Below are 24200 nucleotides of genomic sequence, written 5' to 3' on the forward strand. Positions count from 1 at the left end.
GGCTATCTCGTGTTTTCTGCATCATGTGATTACCACAATTTGTTTCAGGTAACAAAGATGCACTTGGAATTGGAAATGGCATTTTTAGAAAAACATAAACTTTTTGACACTAGGCCAACGTATCCAAAATAAATAAATAAATAATTCCAATTTGCAGATGCATAATTGCAGGAATCCAATGCCCAAATCATAATGTTTCGGAAAGCAATCCAGCAATTAACCTGAAAGTCTGGGACCATTAAATTAGATTTTGGTAGAATATTGGAATAGTATGTAAGTGATTTTATATTCAAACAATTTATACCTATAATAATTTTTTTCGCTCACTATTCTTATTATATAAAAAATTAGAATACCTAACAGTTAATAGTTTTTGTTAAATTTTAGATGTCAAACTAATAGAAGACCCAATTATAACATTTAATGAGACTAAAGTAAAATCGATCCATTGAAAATACGGTAATTGAAATTCAACTAATTACGAGTAAGAGAAACCAAAATTGCATTAATCTTAATAACTTTTTTATAATTCGTCATGTTGATATAACTAGTTGAGATGTAAAATTAAATATCAATCTTTCAAAGATGCCAGTTTGATTTTCTTTTACTAAAATCTCATTTGGTGGGTAATTCTTCGCAAAGATCACTTAGCATAAGAGATTAGTTAAGTAGTTGGAATAAAGGTAAAATTATTTGTAGATAATACTTGTGAAATATTTTTGTGAGGGTTATGCTAATACTAATATATATGCATAATAGTATTAAGATGTGTATATGTTCTATACTTTGTTTTTAATGTTTTATAGGGAGAACACTTTATTTATTAGTATTCAATAAATTATATAAATGAGTTTGACATTATATCATAATTTAAAATATTAAGTAAGTAGGTCTTTTTTATTTATATTGTACTCAACACATGTCCAACTTTAATTAATTTTGAATTTTCTTTATATTTGAACTTCAACACTTTCTCTCACGTGAAAGTCTCTTTCAAATGGTCACATTCCCTTCTCAAGTGGAACTCTTTTCCATTCATGAGTATTCAATGGTAACCTACTTGCATCACCATTATACATTTTAACGGAAAATGTTCTCCACATCTCTAAAAAGACTTTTGATATGAGGGATGATCCAATTCTTGAATCTTCTACTAATTTCATTGTCTGGGATTCTAGTCTTGAATTCATCGTCAACTCTATAAACTAATACTCGTATGAGTTGATCACTTGATCAAACCATGAACTCTAATATCACTATTGAAGAATTTTAATACGAGGAAGTATCTATCAATAAATAATGAGTAAATTACATCAAAACCTAAAATCTTAAAATATTAGATAGGTGAATTATTTTCAGTTATATATTATTTAACACATGTTTAACTTTAACTTATGCAAAACTCTCTTCATACCTAAACTCTATCACAACTTTTAATAAAAAGAAAGGTTATCTATGTATATTTTTTTTTTTTGTATAAATGGTTTTTGCAAATATAAATATACTTTATTTGGAACAGTTCGTGAGAGTTTGACCATAGTATTGTTTAAATTTACACAAAAAATCAAACAGGTTATCCAGTTTTCATATAGGTTAAAACTTATATAAATCATATTGCTCTCAGCATAGTGAAATTTAAATCGATACTACTACATACAAAATGAAAATCAAGGTGTCTAATTATAATATAATTATGTGTTACATGATATTCCCAAACTTCAATTGATGATATACCGAAAAATCCAGGAATACTATGTGCAGTGCGAAAGTACAAAGCAATTCAATTTTATTATTAATGTTAACATGTATAAATAACTCCAAATAAATCTATAACTATTATATAACTGCAATATCTCTTTTTTTGTTTTACATATTTACTTTGAGGTTTTTATTTCTTAACAATAATATACTAATTTTATTTCTATTTATAAAATGACTCAATTTAAAATAATTTTTTATTCTTTTATATAAAATAATAAAAATATATTAATTATAATTTTTTTGAAAAAGCAGAGACACTAATTAATTAGGAGAAAGATGAGTATTAATTAAGAGAAAGAAATAATATATGATATACATTCTAATTTATTAAAAAATATATAAGTATTAATTAGAAAAGACAGGTAATATAAGAGTAATTTTAGAAAAAAAAATATATAAATAAAATAAATTTATTGTAATAAACTAAATTAACTATTTTTTTTAAATTTTGATAACGTAGGTAATTGGGTTTTATATATAGAAATAAAAGAGGTAATTAATTTTTTTTATACTTCTTTTCCTCTTAAAGTGTTTTTTTTTTATAGAAAATAAACGCCTTTTTTTTCTATTCTTTTTGTGTTTTCAAATTTCTTTATTAAAAATAAGTAGTTTTCTATTTCTTTAAGAAGCAACTCTTATCTTTCTTATTGAACTACTTTTTTGAAAAACACTTATTTAAAAATACTTATTTTTAAATTTAAATAAACAAACCAAGTATTTGTTAGTTATTAAAGGGTAATATTTGAAAGTATAATAACTGTCATGCAGTTTTTTTTAATAAACAAACTAATAGTCTGCTCTCTTTTTCTCACACTCTTTTTGTTGTTTTTTTCTTCTCTTTTCTAATTTTATTTTTTAAATACATCATTTTCATTAGTATCTATACAATAATAAAAGACATTATTCAATAATGAAGCAGCTACCTGTAACTTCTACATGGTATGTTTCCAAATTCCAAATACTTTTTACAAAATCACGTTTTATTTATTATTATTTTTTCTTTTTTCTTTTGATGGGTTGGAATTAAAATAAGAGTAACATAATTCAAATATATTTTATATATATTATAATTTTCACTACTATTTCAATGTTAATGATTTATTATTATTGGGTGATATTCTTTTTTTAAACAAGACATATCTTTTCTTAATAGGTTGATTAACTTCTATTTGAAAAACTTCATTATTAAAATATCGTAAAGAAAATTTTAAATTGGAAAATGTTTTAACATATGTCATTTATAATTTATAACAATTATAAAGTTAACTTGTGTTAAATAGATTATATTTTAATCTTTCAACATATAACACATTATTAGTATTAAGTATAGAATTCTTACTAATCTTATCTATACCTTTGATTTTTCCTTTACTATTACCTTCCAACGAGATTGTTCCTTTACGAGGTTGAAAGTTTATGAAAATAGATATTTTTTTCATCATGTGTTGTGAGTAGCTACTATGTAGGTACTCATATGAATCTTTCCTTTTTCTCGTCAAGAATATCTACATAAATTATTTGAGACATTGGTACCCAAATCATTTTAGGTCATTTTTTGTTAGTACCCTTGATGTTAGACTTTCTTCTTTGTTTATGTTTGTTTTTGCATCTGCTGGGAAGACAATTTCTTTTTTCTACAGATATTATAGAGAATAGTCTTAAGTCTGGAGAATGATGTTTTTGACTCCATCGCATCTGTAATGTAGTGAGGAGATTTTTGAGTTTAGTTGACTCTAGAGAGAGAAGAGTATATAAGGGTTTCTTTGAGAAGGGAACTTCATAAGTTCATTCTCAACGAAACTAGAGAGAAGTTTTAGAGAGAAGGACTCTGAGTCTGTGAGCTCCTTTCTCTCTCAAATTTTTCTGGTTGATTCTTCTTCTTCTCTAGATCACTAACTTCTTTTGTCTTCTCTTGGAATTCAGGCTAGGAAGCTTGATTTTGAAGGATTGAAGTTTGGGAATCGAGCTCGGAGGAAAATTTTCTTCTTCCCAAATTCTTGGCTGTTCGAAGCCAATCTTCAGGTAAGGAAAGCTAGAATGTATGTTGTTTGGTTGCATGGGAGATTAGGAACTCCATTGATGTATGGAATTTGAGAATAAGTGGTTGAATCGAGTGATTTTCTCATTTTTGGGGTTTTTGGGAAAAATGGGGGTTTTTGTCAATTTTGATGCATTGATTGGTTGCATGTTGAATTTGAACTCGTTTTTGAGTTGTAGAGAGTCTATATGTTGCATTTCATGGATTGCATGTGGTTGAAGTTGCTGATTTTCAGGTTTTGAAGGGATTTTCGAGGTTTTTGGAGGTTTCTGGTTGAATATGCGCCAGGCACAGTTCTTTGCGCCGGGCGTGCATTCATCCAGGACCACCAGTGTTAAATCATGCCGGGCGCGAGGCTAGTTGCGCCAGGCATGGAGATTCTTTTGAGTCTCTGTTTGAGTTTGCATCGGGCGTGATACTAATGAGTCGGGCGGGAGTATGTTGGTTCATGAAAGTTGTAGCCTTGGATGTTAGCTTTCCAATGGCGCTGGAATCACCCAAAAAAGAGGTCTAGAACTCCAGATATGGCTGTTTTAGTGAAGAGGGGTCAAGCTGCCAACATTGGTTATAGTTGTTGCGGTTTTTAGAATTTTTAACAAGGTAAATGAAGGAGTTAGGACTTGGTGTCTTCATGAGAGTTGTTGTAAATCTTCTTATCTTTCATATGAGATAAGGATGAGCATGATAGGAGTAGTATAACTCCCGATATGCTGTTTTATGTAAAGGTTGCCATTTCACAAGGAGTGATTTGAATAAGTTGAAGGTTGTCTTGGGTGTGTATGTTAATTCATGTTGTATATGTTGTGTAGGTTGGCATGATAGATGAGTTGTAAACATGATGCGTGAGTTGTATTATGTGTTGAATATGTTGTATGTTGTGAAGTTGTTGATCTATGTTGAATTGATGATATTGTTGAAGCATGTTGAAGTTAAGTGGTTAAAGTTGTTTTATGTTATGAGTTGGCTAATTATGTTGTGAAATATGATGAGATGATATAGTTGCAAGTTGTGAAGTGCATGATGATAATATTGTGAGAAGCATGATGTGAAGTGTGTAGAGGTGTTGAGATTTATATAGAAGTTATTAGTAGATTGTGTTGCTAAGTTGTTAGAAGAAAGTTGTATGTTGCTATAAATTTGTATGTTGTACTATATGTTGAAAGATATTATTTTATGATGATTGAGTTGTAGATTAGGAGTTGAGCCGTTAAGATGTTGATTTGATCATGTTGTTTAAGTTGTTGAGCTGAGCTGTGCTGTTGAGTTGATCATGTTGTTTAAGTTGTTGAGTTGAGTTGTGTTGTTGATTTGATCATGTTGTTTAAGTTATTGAGCTGGGTTGTGATGTTGAGTTGATTATGCTATTTAAGTTGTTGAGCTGAGCTGTGCTGTTGAATTGTAAGCTGATTAAGCTGTGATGATGAGCTGTTGATCACTAGGACTAGGGGAGATGTTTTCGAAGCTACTCATCCCATTGTGTGGATTGATAAAGTTGTGGTGCTTAGAAAGCCCAATTTGTTGAAAACTCTCATTGGGAAGTTGTCCATTGCAGTGGACGTTGTATTGTTCTCCTCTAGGACTTAGTTGGTTCCGTGTGTGGGTAAGGTCGAGGTACATGTGTACAAAGCGACCACGGTATAGGAGCCAGGTCGAGCTATACCGATTACAAGCGACCAAATTTGATCACTAGGATTAGAGGAGATGTTTTCAAAGTTGTTCATCCTATTGTGTGGATTGAGAAAGTTGTGGTGCTCAGAAAGCCCAATTTATTGAAAACCCTCCTTGGGAAGTTGTCCCTTGGAGTGGACGTTGTGCTGTTCTCCTCTAGGACTTAGTTGGTCCCGTGTGTAGGCAAGGTCGAGGCACACATGTACAAAGCAACCACGGTATATAGGGGTGTGCAAAAAATCCAAATTGATCCGAACCGATCCAATCCATATTGAAAAATCCGATCCATTTTGAAAAAAAATCCGAACCGAACCACTTTATAAAACCGGTTTAGTTATCCGATCCATTTTTACAAAGTGGATCGGTTCGGTTCGGTTTGGTTTTTTAAAAAAACCGATCCATATATGATTAAAAAGTGGATAACTGCACAACACCGAACCGATCCAATTTCAAAAAAACCGATTCATATTTTAAAAAAACCAAACCTATCCACTTTATAAAAAGTGGATCGGTTAATCGATCCACTTTTATAAAACGGTTCGGTTCGGTTTGGATCGGTTTTTTGAAAAAACCGATCCATGAACACCCCTAACGGTATAGGGGCCAGGTTGAGCTATACCGATTACAAAGCGGCCAATTTGAGTAAAGTACGAAGTCAGGAACTTAGTTCCTAACTGATTATCGGAGGGTTGTAGTATTTGGAGGATAGTCGGTAGGCTAATCCCATAGATGGCTTAGTTAAGCTAGCTAATGTCGTGGTAGGCCTAAACCCAGTTGTTCTATCCTGATATAGTACTATACTTCCTTGTTTAAGTGGAAAAGTCTGAGAAATTGTTATCGTGTTGTGGATTGACATCCAAATTTGTTGTTTACCTAGCAAGCCCAAAAAGGTTCTTAGTTGTCGGTTCGGTAGGACCTAGCCACTTAAACTGCTCACCCATGTTGTAGGAGATCTCTGAGTTGAAATGCGTGACGACGCATAAGTTGTTGATGTGTTTAATTGATGTTGATATGAGTTGTATATGTGTTGTTGTGTTGTGAAGCTGTGATTGAGTTGTGTGTTTTATGTGTTGTATGTTGACACTGTTGAGGATGATGATAGTGCTGTTATGTTGTAAGTTGCTTTTGAACATGTGTTGTTGAGAGGTGTGCAATACACGTGTTGGTTGTTATTATGATGAATATGATAACTATTCCAATGGTTTGTACAACAGTTGCGATGAAGTGTTGATACAGTGGTGATATGTTGAATCAAGTTGAAATGACGCTAAGATGTATAGTATATGTGTTGTTGTCTTCTATGTTGGATGTGAAGATGATTACTATGTTGGGGTGTTGCATATTTAATTATTATAAGTTGTTTATTGTCTCTAGCTTACCCTTGCATGTTTCCATGTAGTTTGGACTGCGATGATCATACGATGTATGGGAGCAGGGCAGCGATAGGTTGCTGCTAGAGGCAACAGAAGGTGCTTGGAGTTGGATTTTTTTGTAGGCTACCTTATAGTAGATATTTTGTTGTATATAGCTAGTTGTTGTTAGTTGCTTGATTAGCAACTTGTGTTGTAATTATTTTATTATATTATTTTAGTATATATTCCAATATTGTGTAGTGTTGTTCCGTAATGTGACGGTCATGGCGGGTCGTTACAGCATCAAACCTAAGATCACTTTTGTGAGATGACAATGTTTTATGCTTCAAAAGCATATTCATTTTGGAAGATCCTTCTTGAGTTTTATGTTTTCAATTCACAATTTTATAACCTTAGGTGGTTCATTACTTGTGATTTTGTGTTTGAGAGTCTAAATAGATCTCTCTAGTAGCATCTAACAAGTCATTCTTGAGTTTTTAATTTTCTATTTGCATAATTTTCATTTTTCTTTAAACTTTTTGTTCTCAAGAGTGACCATGTGAAAGTCTTCTAGAAGAGTTTCATAAGACATCTCTTCTTCATCAAAACTTTCAGGAAAACAAGAATTAGAGTTAGATTCTACCTCCAATCTTGTTTCATCTACATCTACCATGAGACAAATGCTAGCTTTCTCATTATCTAAATTGTTGTTGTTGTTGCTGCTTAGATCTTTCTAGATGGCCATTAAACTTTTCTTGGCCTTTCTTTTTCTAATCCATCGTTTTTTTAGGTGTAAGACATTTAGCCTTCATGTGTCAAAGTTTTTTTGCACTCATAACAACTGGCCTCTTTGCCTTCTTCTTAGACAGGTCTTTTGAACCTATTTTTCTTTTTGTGGAAGATTCTCAATCTTCCTTTCTTTTTTAGCATATTCTTAAACTTCTTGGACACATGGAATATATCTCATTATCTGTTGAGTCTTTAGAACCTTCATCTAAGATGTTGTGCCCAAACTCAACCTTTAGAGCTTTGCCCTCATCCCTTTTCTTATTAGTTTCACTAGTCTTTAGTATAATTAGCTTTCAAATGATCCCTGTTGTTCAGATGGACTTCATGAACTCTCAAGGCTCTTAGGAGTTCATCTAGTGTAAGATTTTTAAGGTCACGAGCTTCTGATATGGTGGTGGCTTTTGGTTTCCAGAGCTTTGGAAGGCTATCCAAGATCTTGAGATGGTTTTGAGCTTTAGAGAACTCAGTTCCCAGGGATTTTAACGCATTAATTGTTTGGAATCTTCCAAAAATTTTATCAATGATTTCCTTCTCCTTCATAAAGAACAATTCATGATAGCTTTGAAGAGTAGCAACTCATTTGAGCCTTACACCTTTAATGCCCTCACTATAGAACTTGTTGTAACCCATTCTTAACAAAGAGTAAGCCAAGATGTATCTTTTCTTTGTGTTAAGCTACAAGGTTTTGTAGTCTTCTTGATTATATCCATTTTTTGGCTTGGTTACAAGAACATTGCCATCTGTGATGATTTTTTAGAGATGGTATTGGATGCACTTGATGAACATCTCCATCTTGTCCTTCTAATATGGATAGTCTTCTTCATTAAAGGTTAGTGGCCTTGTAAGAGAAGCTCCTTCATACAGGTATTGACCTTCATTGCTTCCCATCTTTGGATTTTTTCCTTTAACATGATTATATGCTCAATCTCATCAAATGTTGAACTCTGATACCGAATTATGGAGAAAAGAAAGAAAATAGAAGGGGGTTAAATAGTGTTATTAATAAAAAAAACTTAACACTCTTTCGAAATAGTAAAGTAGTATCAAAAATCTTAAAAGTGTAGAAAAAAAATCAAGAGAAAAGAACATACAATATTTTTATACTGATTTAATTCAACCATTGAGACTACGTCTAATTCTTGATCAACCTAATCAAGTTTCATTGTCTTTTACAAAGATATAATAATTTTTTCACAAGTCATTGTAGACCCCTAAAATTGTCCGGGTCAGAAATAAAGCTTGAAGACTCTCGAAGACTGAAGGATAATCAGCCAGAAGGACTCCGCGAAGGCCCTAGGAGGGTTCTCTGTAGGTCTAGAGGTCTTAGAATAGCTCAAAATAAAGAAGTGGAGGGAAAAAGCCCAATACGGCCGTACTGAACTTAATACGGCCGTATTGAAGCTTCAATACGGCCGTACTGAAGTCAGTACGACCGTATTGACACTTCAATACAACCGCAGCGAACTCAATACGGGCGTATTGAAATTTCTGAACTTCAATACGACCGTATTGAACTTCAATACGACCGTATTGAAGTTCAAAAATTTCAATACGGCCGTATTGCCCCTGTAGGCCGTATTGCGCCTATTCCCTATAAATATGACGTCAATTGGACGTCATTCCACACTTTCACACTCAGTTTTGACTCCCTCCTTGAGTATTCTGGGGTTTTTGAGCAGTGTTCTGCCCTAGAAATCTCTCTGGGAGTCGATTCGACGAAGTTCTGGAATTCCGAGCACTTAGCTTGGAGATTCGAACCTAGTCGAAGGGAAATCCTCCGGATTTCCATAGTCAAAAGTTTTTAGGAAGGAGCGAGCGAGCTTGTAGAGCGAGGGAACGCCAAAAAGCTTCCCAGTTTTACTCAATATATAAAAGCACGCTTCAAGAGGTTTCTTCTTAAATCCTTCCTTTTACTGCTTTCTGTGTGCATATTTAAACTGTCATCATGTAGATAGTTAATTTATAATCGCTTATAATAAATAGGGGTAATTTAGTAATTTTATACTGTTATTTTAGAATATAATCTGTCATAGGGAACCCGAAAGGGGCGCTGTGGGGTGCTAACACCTTCCCCACGCGTAACCGACTCCCTTACCCGACTCTGGTTGTAATGGCCAAAGTTGATTTATAAAATCAATTGCCTTATCCCTTTTTCCAATGTTTTGAGTAAAACATTGGTGGCGACTCCACGAACCCTCCTTTTGCGAAAACCACTAATCCATGGAGGGTCCCGCTTGGGATTAATATGGATTGGTGAGACTTTTAATAAATAAATTGGATAAGATCGACAAGGTCTCAGTTTGAGAACAAGTCGTTCTAATAATCCAATACATTTTCAAAACTAAAATAAAAGCGAGCTCGACCGTCTTCGCGACCGCCGAGGCCCGTTCGGGCCGGTGGCGACAGATGGCGACTCCACTGGGGAAGCCTCGAGAGTCAGTCCCATTTAGTGACAGATTATTTTTAACAAATAATAGTTAAAATTACTTTATTACCCCTCACTTGTATGATAACATGTTTATCTATTTGGCTTTAATAACTGTTGTATGTTTAATTTTCCGCAATTGTTTGAAATAAAATTGTACACAAACCTTTGCACACAACAGTTCCCTCTATACCCGGGGGCATGAGTGGTAATCCATAGGGAGTGGATGTTAGTACGGCCGGTTGATGGGTTTATAGGAGCCTATGAGACCGTTGTCGGAAAACATCACTCAAGGTGATAACCATGAACTTGAGTCCGACGGTGCGTTGGAGCTTTCCATCGACCTACGACAAGAGGAATTGGGTCCCTATAATGGGGGCACCTTGGGGGCCTTTGACCAAGTGAGAACAGTTAGATCCTCCTTGAATATGCACTTTTCTGCAGGAGACCCCTACCTCGTAATTTGCTCGTGACTGTTCGTGGATGAGTGAATTGTTTGTGCATTGACTATATGACATTGTATGAGCATACATTTGCATTTGTTAAACAAACAACATCCCTATTCTATTTAAATAAAAAGAATAAATAGAAATAAAGATCTTCTAGTACATGGTGTTAACATCTACCTTCATTTGCATTCATATAGGTAGTTTCCCTTTTCACCCAAAAAATACAAAAATATACAAAATATTCAAAAGAAAAATATATATTTATCCCAAACCAAGCAATATCATGCATCATATTAGGAAAATCCCGAAAACATGATAATGCTTAGTTCAAATAAACACTATGCATGCATATTCATCTTCATCATCTCATATCATGCATTGTATTGTAGATTATGGAGAGATCTAGGGAGGTGCATGGGCAGTTGAAGAAAGTGGACTTCTTATTGTACCATGCCGAGAGGTTGGATCACCTCTGTACCTTGATGCCACGAGAGGCTCGTTTGGAATTTGAGAAATCCTATGGACGAGTTCTCGACTTGATGAAGATCTGTGTGGATCCAGCCTTTCTGAGAGCCTTGGTCCATTTTTGGAGTCTCGAGCTGCACTGTTTCGAGTTCCCCCAGTTTGACCTAGTTCCTACTCTCGAGGAGTACGAGCTCATGCTACGATGGCCCAAATCAGCTGGGGTCTATATCTTTCATGATAACCATGTGGCCGTGGAGAGAGTTGCCACTCAGGTCAAATTACCATCACGATCAGCTGCCTTAGTGGGGAACGGCAGTATTAAAGGTTGGAAGCTTGCTATGATTGAAGACCACCTTTCTTCCTTGGCTGGTGAGGGAGATTGGTTAGCTTTCAACAAGACTCTAGCGTTAGCTGTATTTGGGATGATCCTTTTCCCCTTTTACGCTAACACAGTGGACCATGCTGCAATGGACGCTTTCTTCGCTTGGGACGTGCACATGAAGAGTCCCGTGCCTGCCATTCTTGCCGACACCTTGCTGTCTGTTCATCTATCACAACAGAAGCAAGGAAAAATCATCCGATGTTGCACCTCCTTGCTGTATGTATGGGGCATTACGCACTTCTATGCCTCTAGTCATATGGGGACCTTGCCCGATCCATTGAGGAGTTTCTCCAAGATCCCCGTACGCCGCCGATATGCTTCCGAATGGAAGGAAGAGATGGAACAGTGGAGCATTAATCACTTCACATGGGTTTGCCCTTGGTTCCATCCGAGCCATGTATTGACGAGATGCGGCAGTTATCCAAGCATACCATTGATGGGCCTCAGAGGTTGCATAGCCTACTCGCCTAAATTGGTTATGAGACAACTAATGAGGACCCAAATTGTTCCTACTAAAGAGGAGCTTGGAGGGTTGTGTTTCTCCTATGATTCCGAGCATCAAAGGGATATGCACGCTGTCATAAGAGCGTGGGAGAGACCAACCTATGAGGGAGATCTCGAGCTTGGAAAGCCTCGGGTATCCGTCTCCATTGATTATGAGGAATGGAGGAGCAAGAGGGGGGTGCCTCAACCATCCACTTCTTGTGCAACCACAGCAACAAGGAAGGCATTGCAAGAACAAGTCGACGCCTTGACCAAGAAACTGGAAATCCAAGGAGCTCAAATGAGAGCTCTCGAGGAGAAAAACGAAGCATCTAGTTTCCTCATTGATGGTCTTCAAAGGCAATGCAAGAAGAAAGACCACGAGATAGAACGGCTCAAGGATGAGTGTGCAAACCTCAACGAGGAGACTACTCGGGCATCTAAAATACCAAAGGTTGAACCGGGTAGTCAACTCCAAGAAGTCAATGTTAAGATAGCACGCCTTGAAGCCGAGCATGCAAAACAGGCACAGTTGATCAGGGACATGCAAGAGGACTTGCTATCAACTCGATCCGACGCACAGAAATGGCGGGAAGTCGCTCAACGACAAGCCGCAAACCTTTCCGACTTCCGCAAAAAGGAAAGGGAAGGATTGGCACGAATGGCCAAACTCCAAGAGGAGAAGGATCGAGCCGAAGACGAGCTTAACGAGCTGCAGGCCATGATCAACTATCACATTCAGAAAGCGAAGGAGGCTCAGAAGACTTGTGATGATATGAGCCAAGCCATCCACTCGCAAGTTGAAGCAATGGCACACCATGTTGAGGAAGCCGAAGAAGAATGGCAACGACGTATGAACCCGCCTGTGGGTTTCTACCGGCTTTTCTCTTTTTGTAAAAAATTGCTTCAAAGCATTGTATAAAAAGTTGTACACTTTCTTCAATGAATAAAATCGAATTCTTGAGATTTATCGCCTTTGCATCTCATAGTCATTCATTTGCATTTATCTCTCCCGGTAATTTAATAATAAATGTTAATAAAAGAAAGAAATAATCAATGCGTATGTTCAGAATGGATCGCACGCCATTGGTCATTAAATGCAAACCAACAACTGCGCAAAGCGAACACACGACGATGCCGTTGTTGGTAATCAAAACAGACGAAAGGGAAGGTCCGACGCCGTTAAGGATTGTCGCTCCAAGGCCTTTCCCCTACAAAACAAATAAGGCTGTGCCATGGATATACGACATCCGTTCTTCTGCCGACAGCGATATCTCTAACATCGCTGGACTTGGGGGCATGACTAGGAGTGGCAGGATCTACACTCCCGAAGATCTGCACGATAAAGCTCCCAAGAATAAAGGAAAAGAAAAGGAGAAAACCGAGGAAGATAGAGAATCCGAGGAGGAGACTGATGAGTTGTTAAAATTCATCAAACAAAGCGAGTACTCCATCGTGGATCAACTTCACAAGACACCAGCAAAGATCACTTTGTTGTCGTTGATCCTAAGCTCCGAACCGCATCGGCAAGCTCTGTTGAAGGTCTTGAACGAGGCGTATGTGTCGCATACCATCTCCCAAGACAAGTTTGAGGGAATTGTTAGCCACATCACGACTAATGATCACCTCACTTTCACCGATGAAGAAATCCCCGCCGAGGGACCTAATCACAACAAACCCTTGCACATCTCTGTAAAGTGCAAGGAGTACCACATCGCAAAAGTCTTGGTGGATAACGGATCTTCCTTGAATGTGATGCCCAAAAGAACTCTTGATCAAGTGGCAATCAAGGGAGTCCAAATGCGCCCGAGCAACATGATCGTCCGAGCTTTCGACGGTTCTAAAAGAGAAGTGGTGGGAGAAGTCAATCTTCCAATCCAAATTGGACCTACCATCTTCAACGTCGAATTCCAAGTGATGGATATTACTCCTGCATACAGCTGTCTCCTAGGCCGACCTTGGATTCATGATGCGAAAGCTGTACCCTCTACGCTCCACCAAAAAGTCAAATTCATTGTGGGTGACAAACTGGTGACTGTACAAGCTGAAGATGACATACTCATCAGCAAGCCATCCAACATACCTTATGTGGATGCAGCAGAGGAAGCTTTGGAAACCGCCTTCCAAGCATTGGAAATTGCCAATGTTGAAACGTTTCCCCGAGAAATGAAGAAGGTAGCCCATATGCTCACAAAGAACGGATACTTGCCAGGACAAGGATTGGGCAAGTACTCCCAAGGAATCCCGGAGCTACCTATTATCAAGGACAATCCGGGGAAACAAGGGTTAGGATACAACCCTGTTAAAGATCAAAGAACGAAGAGGAATCAAGATCCTTCTCAACGTTCTTTAAGCCAGATTTTTAAGAAGGCTGGTTCACAAACATCAAGGCCAGTTGTCGTCATCAAGTGTCCTTTTCTTTCTAATAGGGATGTATAGACTCAGTGACTATTAGAGATCACTCCTCGGGGACAGCCCGACCCCCGAGCCTCGATAGGGCACATGTTTCCGCTGCGATTATAATAAAATCATTCTTCATTAATTTCTTATTGCTTCTTTTCTTGCTTGCAATAAAATTCTAAACCACATTATTTAACCCTGTTTGAATGAACATAAGTGAGGTTAAAATCGTCTTAATAATCAATAAACCCGCATCATTTTTATGTGGAAGTGTGCATGACAGCTTGGAGCACCTTTTCTTGGCATCATTAAGTGCCATCATGGATAAAAGAAATCCTAAAGATAATAAGCTCGGCAGGAAACCCAAAAAGGGGACTGCGCAAAAATAAGAGCAAAAGACCCGCTAGGAATCCCACAAAAGGGGTGACCTAGGCAAAAGTTAGGGTTACAAAATAAAGACAAAGACCCGCTAGGAATCCCACAAAAGGGTGACCTAGGCAAAAATTAGGGTTACAAAATAATGAATAAAAACAAAAGCCCGCTAAGACACCACAAATGGGTGTTTTAGGCAAAAGTAAGAGCCATCAAAAAAAGAAAAAAACAGAATAAATCCATGATGGTACCATCAATTGAATTCAACAAAGGGGCTCAAGAAAAGCTATCCAAGTTGTCAAAGCACAATCATTAATAACAAAGATGTGCTTAACCTCATAAGTGTTTAAACAAACAAACCTAAACACAATAAGCCTACCTTGGCCATCCATGCTTACAAAAACAATTTTTCAAAAATAAAATAATCCCCTCTAAAACACAAACTTTTGAAAATATATCCTTTCCTTCTTTTCTCTCTTGTCCCAACGATTTTTGAATAATCTAGTGGAAACATGGAGATATAGTGGTCAATAGGAGGGTTGACACATCTTCTAAAGAAATGGAAGAATCATTTGGTTGATGACACCAAAATCAAATATGCATCATTCTTCGGTAACAGAAATCGGCAGAGCACAGTCCGTCTGGAGGAATGGCAAAATCTAAACACAAAAACGCATCGGTTAATTCTTTTGAAAAAAGAATCAAATAGAATTAGGTGCATCATACTGCATACATGCATACAGATGATAGGTGTACTGGAAGATCACTTATTCTCTGTTTATTGAAAAAACAAAAAAAATAAAAAATATAAATTTCAGAAAAAACAATGCGCCCGTACCATGTTCAGTACACCCGTACTAAAATCAGGGTTATGAACAAAATTTCAACTCAATACGGGCGTACTGAAATGGATGCGGCCGTATTGGCCATAAAGAAATTTTCAAAGACCTCGTCATGAGGCAATTACATAAAATTAGAAAAAATAGGAAAAATTGCTTGTGTATGACAGCAGCAAACAAAATGCAAAGATTCAGAAAATCAACAGCGTCATACAGAATAACTAAGCCTGGAGAGGCTTGCCGAAAGAATACTCTCAGAATAACTGAGCCTGGAGAGGCTTGCCGAAAGAATACTCTCAGAATAACTGAGCCTGGAGAGGCTTGCCGAAAGAATACTCTCAGAATAACTGAGCCTGGAGAGGCTTGCTGAAATAATACTCTCATCAGAATAACTGAGCCTGGAGAGGCTTACTGAAATAATACTCTCAGAATAACCGAGCCTGGAGAGGCTTGCCGAAAGAATACTCTCAAAAAATAATTGAGCCTGGAGAGGCTCGCCGAAATAATACTCTCTCAGAATAACTGAGACATTTCTGTACAGAAAAAGCCGAAAAACAACAGAAAAGGCAAAAATACAGAAAAAGCCAAAAAATGACAAAAAAGGCAAAAATACAGAAAAAGCCAAAAACGACAAAAAAAGGCAAAAGATTTAGAAAATCAATCGCCTCGTACAAAATAATTGAGCCTGGAGAGGCTCGCTGAAATAATACTCTCAGAATCATTGAGCCTGGAGAGGCTTGCTGAAATAATACTCTTTCAGAATAATTGAGCCTGGAGAGGCTCGCAGAAATAATACTCCCCAGAGAAACCTCAACTCACGCTCTTGGACTCAAAATCCCCAGCAAGAGCTATCTAAGCAAGATCGACGACATTCCCAATGGAAGCACGATCACCCAAGCAGAATATCCAAGTCAAAGGACTTAAACTTCCTCAGTGAAGATAGCTCTCCAACTCAAGTGTCGAGTGAGGCTAAGCCTGTAGAGGCTTCCTAAATAATACTCTGGGATACATAAGATCCCCAAATCCCCAGTCGCCTACTCAAGAGGCATCCCTGCAGAAGGAGAAAAAATAAAAAAAATCAATAATCATTCCCCAAGTGGAATCTGGCTCTCAGCCAATCATTGAACGTCAAGCTGATACGCCTAACAGAAGAGGCTAATCAAAATCAACGACAAAATCCCCCAGTGGATAACAGCCTACACAGAGGCAGCAAAATCAAAAAAACAAAAGAGATACCCGAATAAGGATAAACCGGGATACTCTACCAACGTCAAAGGACGTCAGCCAAACATAAGGCATCGTTCAACTCAGAGAGAAAGAGCATCTGTGTCTATACCCCAAGGAGTCAGAAATTCCCCAAGGGTACCAACAATGCAATGCAAGTTGGGGCACAGGAACCTGTGAATGACTGCACATCCCCTAGACGGATCCCTGCGTTATCCAGCCCTCAGTGGCACAAAAATCAAAAACAATCGTCAAAGCAGCATCGTGGACTGCGGAGACAAAATCAACATCCAGAATCCCCAGCGGATAACAGCCTACACAGAGGCAGCAAAAAATCAGAAAATCAAAAAGAGTTACCCGAACAAGGATAACCGGGATACTCCACCAACGTCGAAAGGACGTCAGCCAATCATAAGGCACCGCTCACATCAGAAAGAGCATCTTTGTGTCTGCACCCCAAAGGAATCAGAAATTCCCCAGTGGGCACCAACTACGCAATGAAAAGTTGGGACACAAGAACCTATGAGTAACTGCACATCCCCTAGACGGATCCCTGCGTTATCCAGCCCTCAGTGGCACAAAAATTAAAAAACAACCGTCGAAGCAGCATCGTGGACTGTGGAGACAAAATCATCACAAATCCCTGGAAAGGAGATATTCACGCTACCCCGTCGTCACAAACACGGAGGTATGCAGCTTCCGGCTCGGGCAATGAGCGAAGCTATCTCTGGAAAGGGGGGTACTCACCGCTTACCGTTGTCACAAAGGTACTTAGCTTCCGGCTCGAACAAAGAGTGAAGCTAAGCCTGGAGAGACGGTACTTACAGCTTCCAGCTTGGGCAACAAGCAAAGCAAGGCCTGGAGAGGCAAAACTCACACTGTTCACCGCCGTCACAAAGGTATTTAGCTTCCGGCTCAAACAAAGAGTGAAGCTAAGCCTGGAGAGACGGTACTTACAGCTTCCAGCTTGGGCAACAAGCAAAGCAAGGCCTGGAGAGGCAAAACTCACACTGTTCACCGCCGTCACAAAGGTATTTAGCTTCCGGCTCAAACAAAGAGTGAAGCTAAGCCTGGAAGGACGGTACTTACAGCTTCCAGCTTGGGCAACAAGCAAAGCAAGGCCTGGAGAGGCAAAACTCACACTGCTTACCGTTGTCACAAGGGTACTTAGCTTCCGGCTCGAACAAAGAGTAAAGTTAAGCCTGGAGAGGCGGTACTCAACCATCAGCGTCATCAGAGGCGCGTTGATGTCCAACTTCCGGCTCGGGCGTCGAGTGAAGTTGACCTTGGAGAAGGTAAACTCAGCTACCGAGGATGTCAGAAGCGCCGAGGTATGCACCCACCTGGAGAGGCTACTCAACATTTTTCCACCGGAAGACGCTACAAGTCAGAAGGTCGGCACAATACCCGGACAATTGGGTCAACTCCTTTACTTGTCAGCTGATACACCAAAAGGCCGTCCGACTAAGTAAAGGGGGGGCAGCTGTAGACCCCTAAAATTGTCCGGGTCGGAAATAAAGCTTGAAGACTCTCGAAGACTGAAGGATAATCAGCCAGAAGGACTCCGCGAAGGCCCTAGGAGGGTTCTCTGTAGGTCTAGAGGTCTTAGAATAGCTCAAAATAAAGAAGTGGAGGGAAAAAGCCCAATACGGCCGTACTGAACTTAATACGGCCGTATTGAAGCTTCAATACGGCCGTACTGAAGTCAGTACGACCGTATTGACACTTCAATACAACCGCAGCGAACTCAATACGGGCGTATTGAAATTTCTGAACTTCAATACGACCGTATTGAACTTCAATACGACCGTATTGAAGTTCAAAAATTTCAATACGGCCGTATTGCCCCTGTAGGCCGTATTGCGCCTATTCCCTATAAATATGACGTCAATTGGACGTCATTCCACACTTTCACACTCAGTTTTGACTCCCTCCTTGAGTATTCTGGGGTTTTTGAGCAGTGTTCTGCCCTAGAAATCTCTCTGGGAGTCGATTCGACGAAGTTCTGGAATTCCGAGCACTTAGCTTGGAGATTCGAACCTAGTCGAAGGGAAATCCTCCGGATTTCCATAGTCAAAAGTTTTTAGGAAGGAGCGAGCGAGCTTGTAGAGCGAGGGAACGCCAAAAAGCTTCCCAGTTTTACTCAATATATAAAAGCACGCTTCAAGAGGTTTCTTCTTAAATCCTTCCTTTTACTGCTTTCTGTGTGCATATTTAAACTGTCATCATGTAGATAGTTAATTTATAATCGCTTATAATAAATAGGGGTAATTTAGTAATTTTATACTGTTATTTTAGAATATAATCTGTCATAGGGAACCCGAAAGGGGCGCTGTGGGGTGCTAACACCTTCCCCACGCGTAACCGACTCCCTTACCCGACTCTGGTTGTAATGGCCAAAGTTGATTTATAAAATCAATTGCCTTATCCCTTTTTCCAATGTTTTGAGTAAAACATTGGTGGCGACTCCACGAACCCTCCTTTTGCGAAAACCACTAATCCATGGAGGGTCCCGCTTGGGATTAATATGGATTGGTGAGACTTTTAATAAATAAATTGGATAAGATCGACAAGGTCTCAGTTTGAGAACAAGTCGTTCTAATAATCCAATACATTTTCAAAACTAAAATAAAAGCGAGCTCGACCGTCTTCGCGACCGCCGAGGCCCGTTCGGGCCGGTGGCGACAGTCATTTTTGGCTTAACCTAAGTGTTCTTTGATTTGTCTTTTTAAACAACTATCCAAGTATTCTTTGAATAACAAAGCCTCTCTAAGCTTCAACAACCAAGTATTCTTTACAACAAATTATATCCAAGCTCCAAGCAATAACACAAAGTTAAAATTGAGAAAACATTGATTGTTTCATCTTATTGTCAAGATGTGATATTACCAAATTAAGTATAGATCCTTTTACATAAAGAATGAATACGATTTTACAATGAACCTTCTTCTATTTTCTTTCAGAGTCTTCAAGTTTTTTTATATAGGTACTATATGAAAATAACCATTGCAAATCCTTGAACATCTTTCACAAGGTTGTTTTGTCTATCTTCGTATTTCTTTATTGTAAATAGAAGTATATGTTGGTACATTATATGCATACATTAAATGCGTTTCATCAAATTGTCACTTCTTATCTGATCAAGGAGGCTGCTTATCACCTTTAAGACACCAAACGAAAAAAATTGTTGTGTGAGTTAATCAGAAATGACTTTATTTCCAGACTTCACATATTTCGAGATATTTACTTATCTTTTCTATAACAAAAATTATATCTTTGTTACTTTTTGATGTACAAGTATTGAAGAAGCTTTTTATTCATTTTGATATGTTAAAGAATAATATAAACAACCATGATTTCATTATCAGACATCATAAATGATATATGTTAAATGCATTTCTCTTATAAATGAAGTGGTTCGTTTGAGAGAATACAATTCATTATAACCAATCTTTTATTCTAATTTATCGTATAGTATGATCTAAAACAATTTCATTAAAAAATGTCTAAATTTGTTAAGATTAAAACTAATACCATGAAGAATTCAAAATCATCTTTTGATCTAATAATAATATTTATTTTTTATTTTTTCAAAAAACTTATGTATAGTGAAAAGCCAAAGCATATTAAAGAAGTACATTTGTACTTCTAACTTTAATAATAATACAAGTATATATTTTGTTTTATTAATTTTTTACCTCTTTAATTTTATAATTTGAATTCATCTTTAGTTTCTTAACTTATTGTTGAATTTTGTCTTTATTAACTTGTTTCTTTATAATGTTTTGGTCTCATTTTACGTCAATAAATAATTTTTAATACCTTATTTAGATAAACATTTTATTCTTATTTTTCATATACATAATAATCACCATTATCTATTTTATTTTTAAATAAATTATTTCACATTGATGTCCTAAATCCGCCATTACTTATATATATACCACTTACATCTATTTAAGAAATAATAATACAATTTTTATTTTATAAAAAAAAGTAACTTAAAAGGATGGTAAAATGAGTTGATTCAATCTTTTAGATTCACTTTGTTGTCAACTCATTAAAAATGGATTGAGTCAGAGTGGTCTGTCAAGTGAAAGTTGGTTGAACACTATGATCTTGTCTGCCTTTATGTGAATTGGCATGCTGGTGGGTCATCTTGCCAATTTTTTTAAAAAAAATATAAAAATAAGTTTGCATATTTATTTTGGATACCTCTTTCTATATATTTATTTTTTCATATTTAAAAGATCCATGTAAATTAGTATATTTAAATAATAAAATAAATCACAAATTATAATAGATTAATCTAGTTTGTTGTATAATAAATAATTTCAAATTTTCTTCATAATATATATATATATATATATATATATATGTGTGTGTCTGAAGCTATAATAAAAAAAAAATAATTTTTCAGTAAATTCGATGCACAAAAAATATGAAATTATATATAAAGATAAATAAAATACAATAACATATTTGTTGTACAATAATTAAAAATTAAATATACAATAAATCTTATATGAATTATTTAAATTTAATAATAAAAATAAAATAATAATAAAAAAATTAGACAGGACCGACTGGTGAACTTGTAAGTATTTAGGCATTTTACCATCCGTAGCTAAAATGAAAGAATGGGAGGTAACGTTTGGTAGCGAAACGGGATAGAAACGAAATGGAACAGAACAATAATGTATTTATATTGTGTTTGGTAACAGTAAAATAGAACGAAATCATATTCTGCGTTTGATGCTTGTTGAACAGAACAAAACACTGTATTTAATGACACACACATATATATATATAGGGAGCATATCAAGTGAGAGAGAATTTATTATGAGAGATGAGAAGGTTAAAATATAACCCTATATATATATATATATATATATATATATATATATAGGGAACATATCAAATGAGAAAGAATTTATTATGAGAGGTGAGAGGGTTAAAATATAACCCTTAGATTAATCAAGTAAGAGAAAATTTGATATTTAATCCCGTGAGAAGAAATTAATCTAAGGGTTATATTTTAACCCTCTCATCTCTCATAATAAATTCCCTCCCACTTGATATGCTCCGTATATATATATATATATATATATATATATCCTGTTTAATGTTTGGTTGAGTATAAAAAACTAAACAAAACAGAATAAAACATTTTTCAAATTTGCTATTTTATGACTATTATTATATAATATTCTTATAAAAATATTAATATTTATATTTTATAATTATTTTCTAAATACGTAAATGTGAAATATTTGATAAAATATAATTAAATTAAATATATTGTTATTACTATATAAAAGAAGACCAAAATACAAAAATGTTTCATTCAATGACTATACCAAAAAATCAAAATGAAATTAGACAACAAATTCAGTAAGCTCCCAAACCAAATTACTAAAAAAATACTAAATTATTTGTTGATATATATATATATATATGATAATATTGATTTGATTTGAATGGGTCTAACATTTTCTCTATTAGTTTAAGGTTCAAATGATAGTAATTTAAATGATATTTTATGAATCCTAAACTCTATTAGTAAATAATAGTAATTCAAATGATTAGTAATTTATATGATGTAAATAGTAAAATTCAAAAATTCTAATGATGCAAATAACACATCAAAAGAGGAAAAAAAAAAACATGTTTTGTTCTTATATGCAATTGAAGCAATGAATAGTGTAAGGAGAGGAAAAAAGAACATCGACCAATGAGTAAAAAAAGATGCTGAGTAGAAAAAGATGATAATAAGAATTTTCTTTTTTAACTAAGTGTACGATGAAAAAATAATAAAAATAAGAAATGATAATTTTGTAATTAAAAATATTTAAGAAAATATCTTATCTTATTCTAATGAATTTCACCTTTTATTAAAAAAAATAAAAATATTTTACTATTTTAATTATGTATCCCATTCTATTATCTCTTATAATTTTATGAAATAAGAAACATAAATCATATATCCTGTCTCATCCACACCTAAGAGTTTGTTAAAGGCTTTAAAATTAGCAATGAATAGAGGGTATCCGTTAGGACAGTTTGCCGTTGGCGATTTGAAAATGGGGTGATTAATTAATTTTGATAGTTTGATAATCTGATGGATGAATGGTGGCAGTGAAAGACAAAAGATATTTATGAGTAGTACATTGGTGGCGGAGAGTGTGTGTGTGAGGTAGTACACAACACATACGTGGAACTCCCAGAGATTCTGGTTCGACAGGTGTCAGTTTGACAGCTGTATGGTAGTAAGTAGTAAGTAGTAAGTCCAAAGTCCAAAGTCCAAAGTCCTAACCGCTCCACAACTCATCCTTATCGCTTTCCTCTCTCTATATATATAAACCCCTTCCAAACTATGCAATTCCATGGATCGGATAAAAGGCCCATGGAGTCCCCAAGAGGACGAAGCTTTGAGGAGGCTGGTCCACACTTACGGGCCCAGAAGCTGGTCCCTTATAAGCAAAGCAATCCCGGGCCGCTCTGGGAAGTCCTGCCGGTTGCGGTGGTGCAACCAGCTCTCTCCGGAGGTGGACAGCGGAGGAAGACGAAATGATCGTGAAGGCGCAGGCCAGGTTCGGGAACAGGTGGGCCACCATCGCTCGCTTCCTCAATGGCCGCACTGACAACGCTATAAAAAACCATTGGAATTCCACTCTTAAAAGGAAATGCTCCCAATCCCAAGCTTTCTCCAACTCCCACCCACACCCTCTCAAAAGACACGCCACCACCGCTTCGGCTTCCGCTTCCGCTTCCGCTACTCCGTCTGGATCCGATTTCAGCGCCCCGGCCCAACTAGCGGAAACTGCGTCAACTGATCCCGCCACGTTACTCACCCTGTCTCTACCTGGATCCGATTCGTGCGAGAAGCAGTTGTTCAGTGCAAAGTTATTGAACGTGATGCAAGAGATGATACGAGTGGAAGTGAGGAGTTACATGTCTGGACTGGAACGAATGCAAACCCAAGCCATTCAAAACGCCCTTGTCGATAAATTGTTGAATGCGAATCGAATTGACAAATGTGAATTGCAGAATGGAAAATGATATTCATACTCATTAAGTGAAATCCAAAACAAATAGTCTACCTGTTCTTATTTTTTTCTGTATTAATTTTTTTTTTCTATGATTAAGAGAAAAAAATGTTCATAAGTTTTGGGCTGTACAGATGAACATGAGGATGACGGAAATTAAATTCTGAGAGTTATAATATTTCCATAACAAATTCTGACTTTTTTTTTATTTATTTAATTTTATTGTTACCTCTTTTTATTTATAAGATGCAAATTCTAATCTATAACTTAGAACAATTGAGTGTTTCATTTAATTCATGTTAATTTTTTTTATTACTGAATATTTAGATTAAAATATTTTTTACTGAAATGTTATAATATTTTTGGACTAAATTCTGATAGTTATAATATAATATTTCAATAACAAATTCTGACTTCTCTTCTTATTATTTTTTTATTGTTACTTCTTTTTATATATTTTTTTAATTTAATAATATATTAATTATAATTCTTTAAAAAAAAGAT

The 24200-nt window shown here is 36.2% G+C and overlaps 1 protein-coding gene across 1 annotated transcript; it reads left to right on the forward strand.

The window, feature by feature from the left end:
- The first annotated feature begins 23014 nt into the window (after positions 1-23014).
- LOC109817733 (transcription factor MYB73) lies at positions 23015-23887 on the forward strand. Its single transcript, XM_020383072.3, is given in 2 exon segments — positions 23015-23200; positions 23202-23887. Coding segments are annotated over 2 exon segments (675 nt in total). The 5' UTR covers positions 23015-23033; the 3' UTR covers positions 23710-23887.
- Positions 23888-24200: the final 313 nt, after the last annotated feature.

The sequence above is a fragment of the Cajanus cajan genome, chromosome 4 (genome assembly GCF_000230855.2).
Source record: "Cajanus cajan strain Asha chromosome 4, NIPB_CcT2T_4, whole genome shotgun sequence".
NCBI classification, from domain to species: Eukaryota; Viridiplantae; Streptophyta; class Magnoliopsida; order Fabales; family Fabaceae; genus Cajanus; species Cajanus cajan.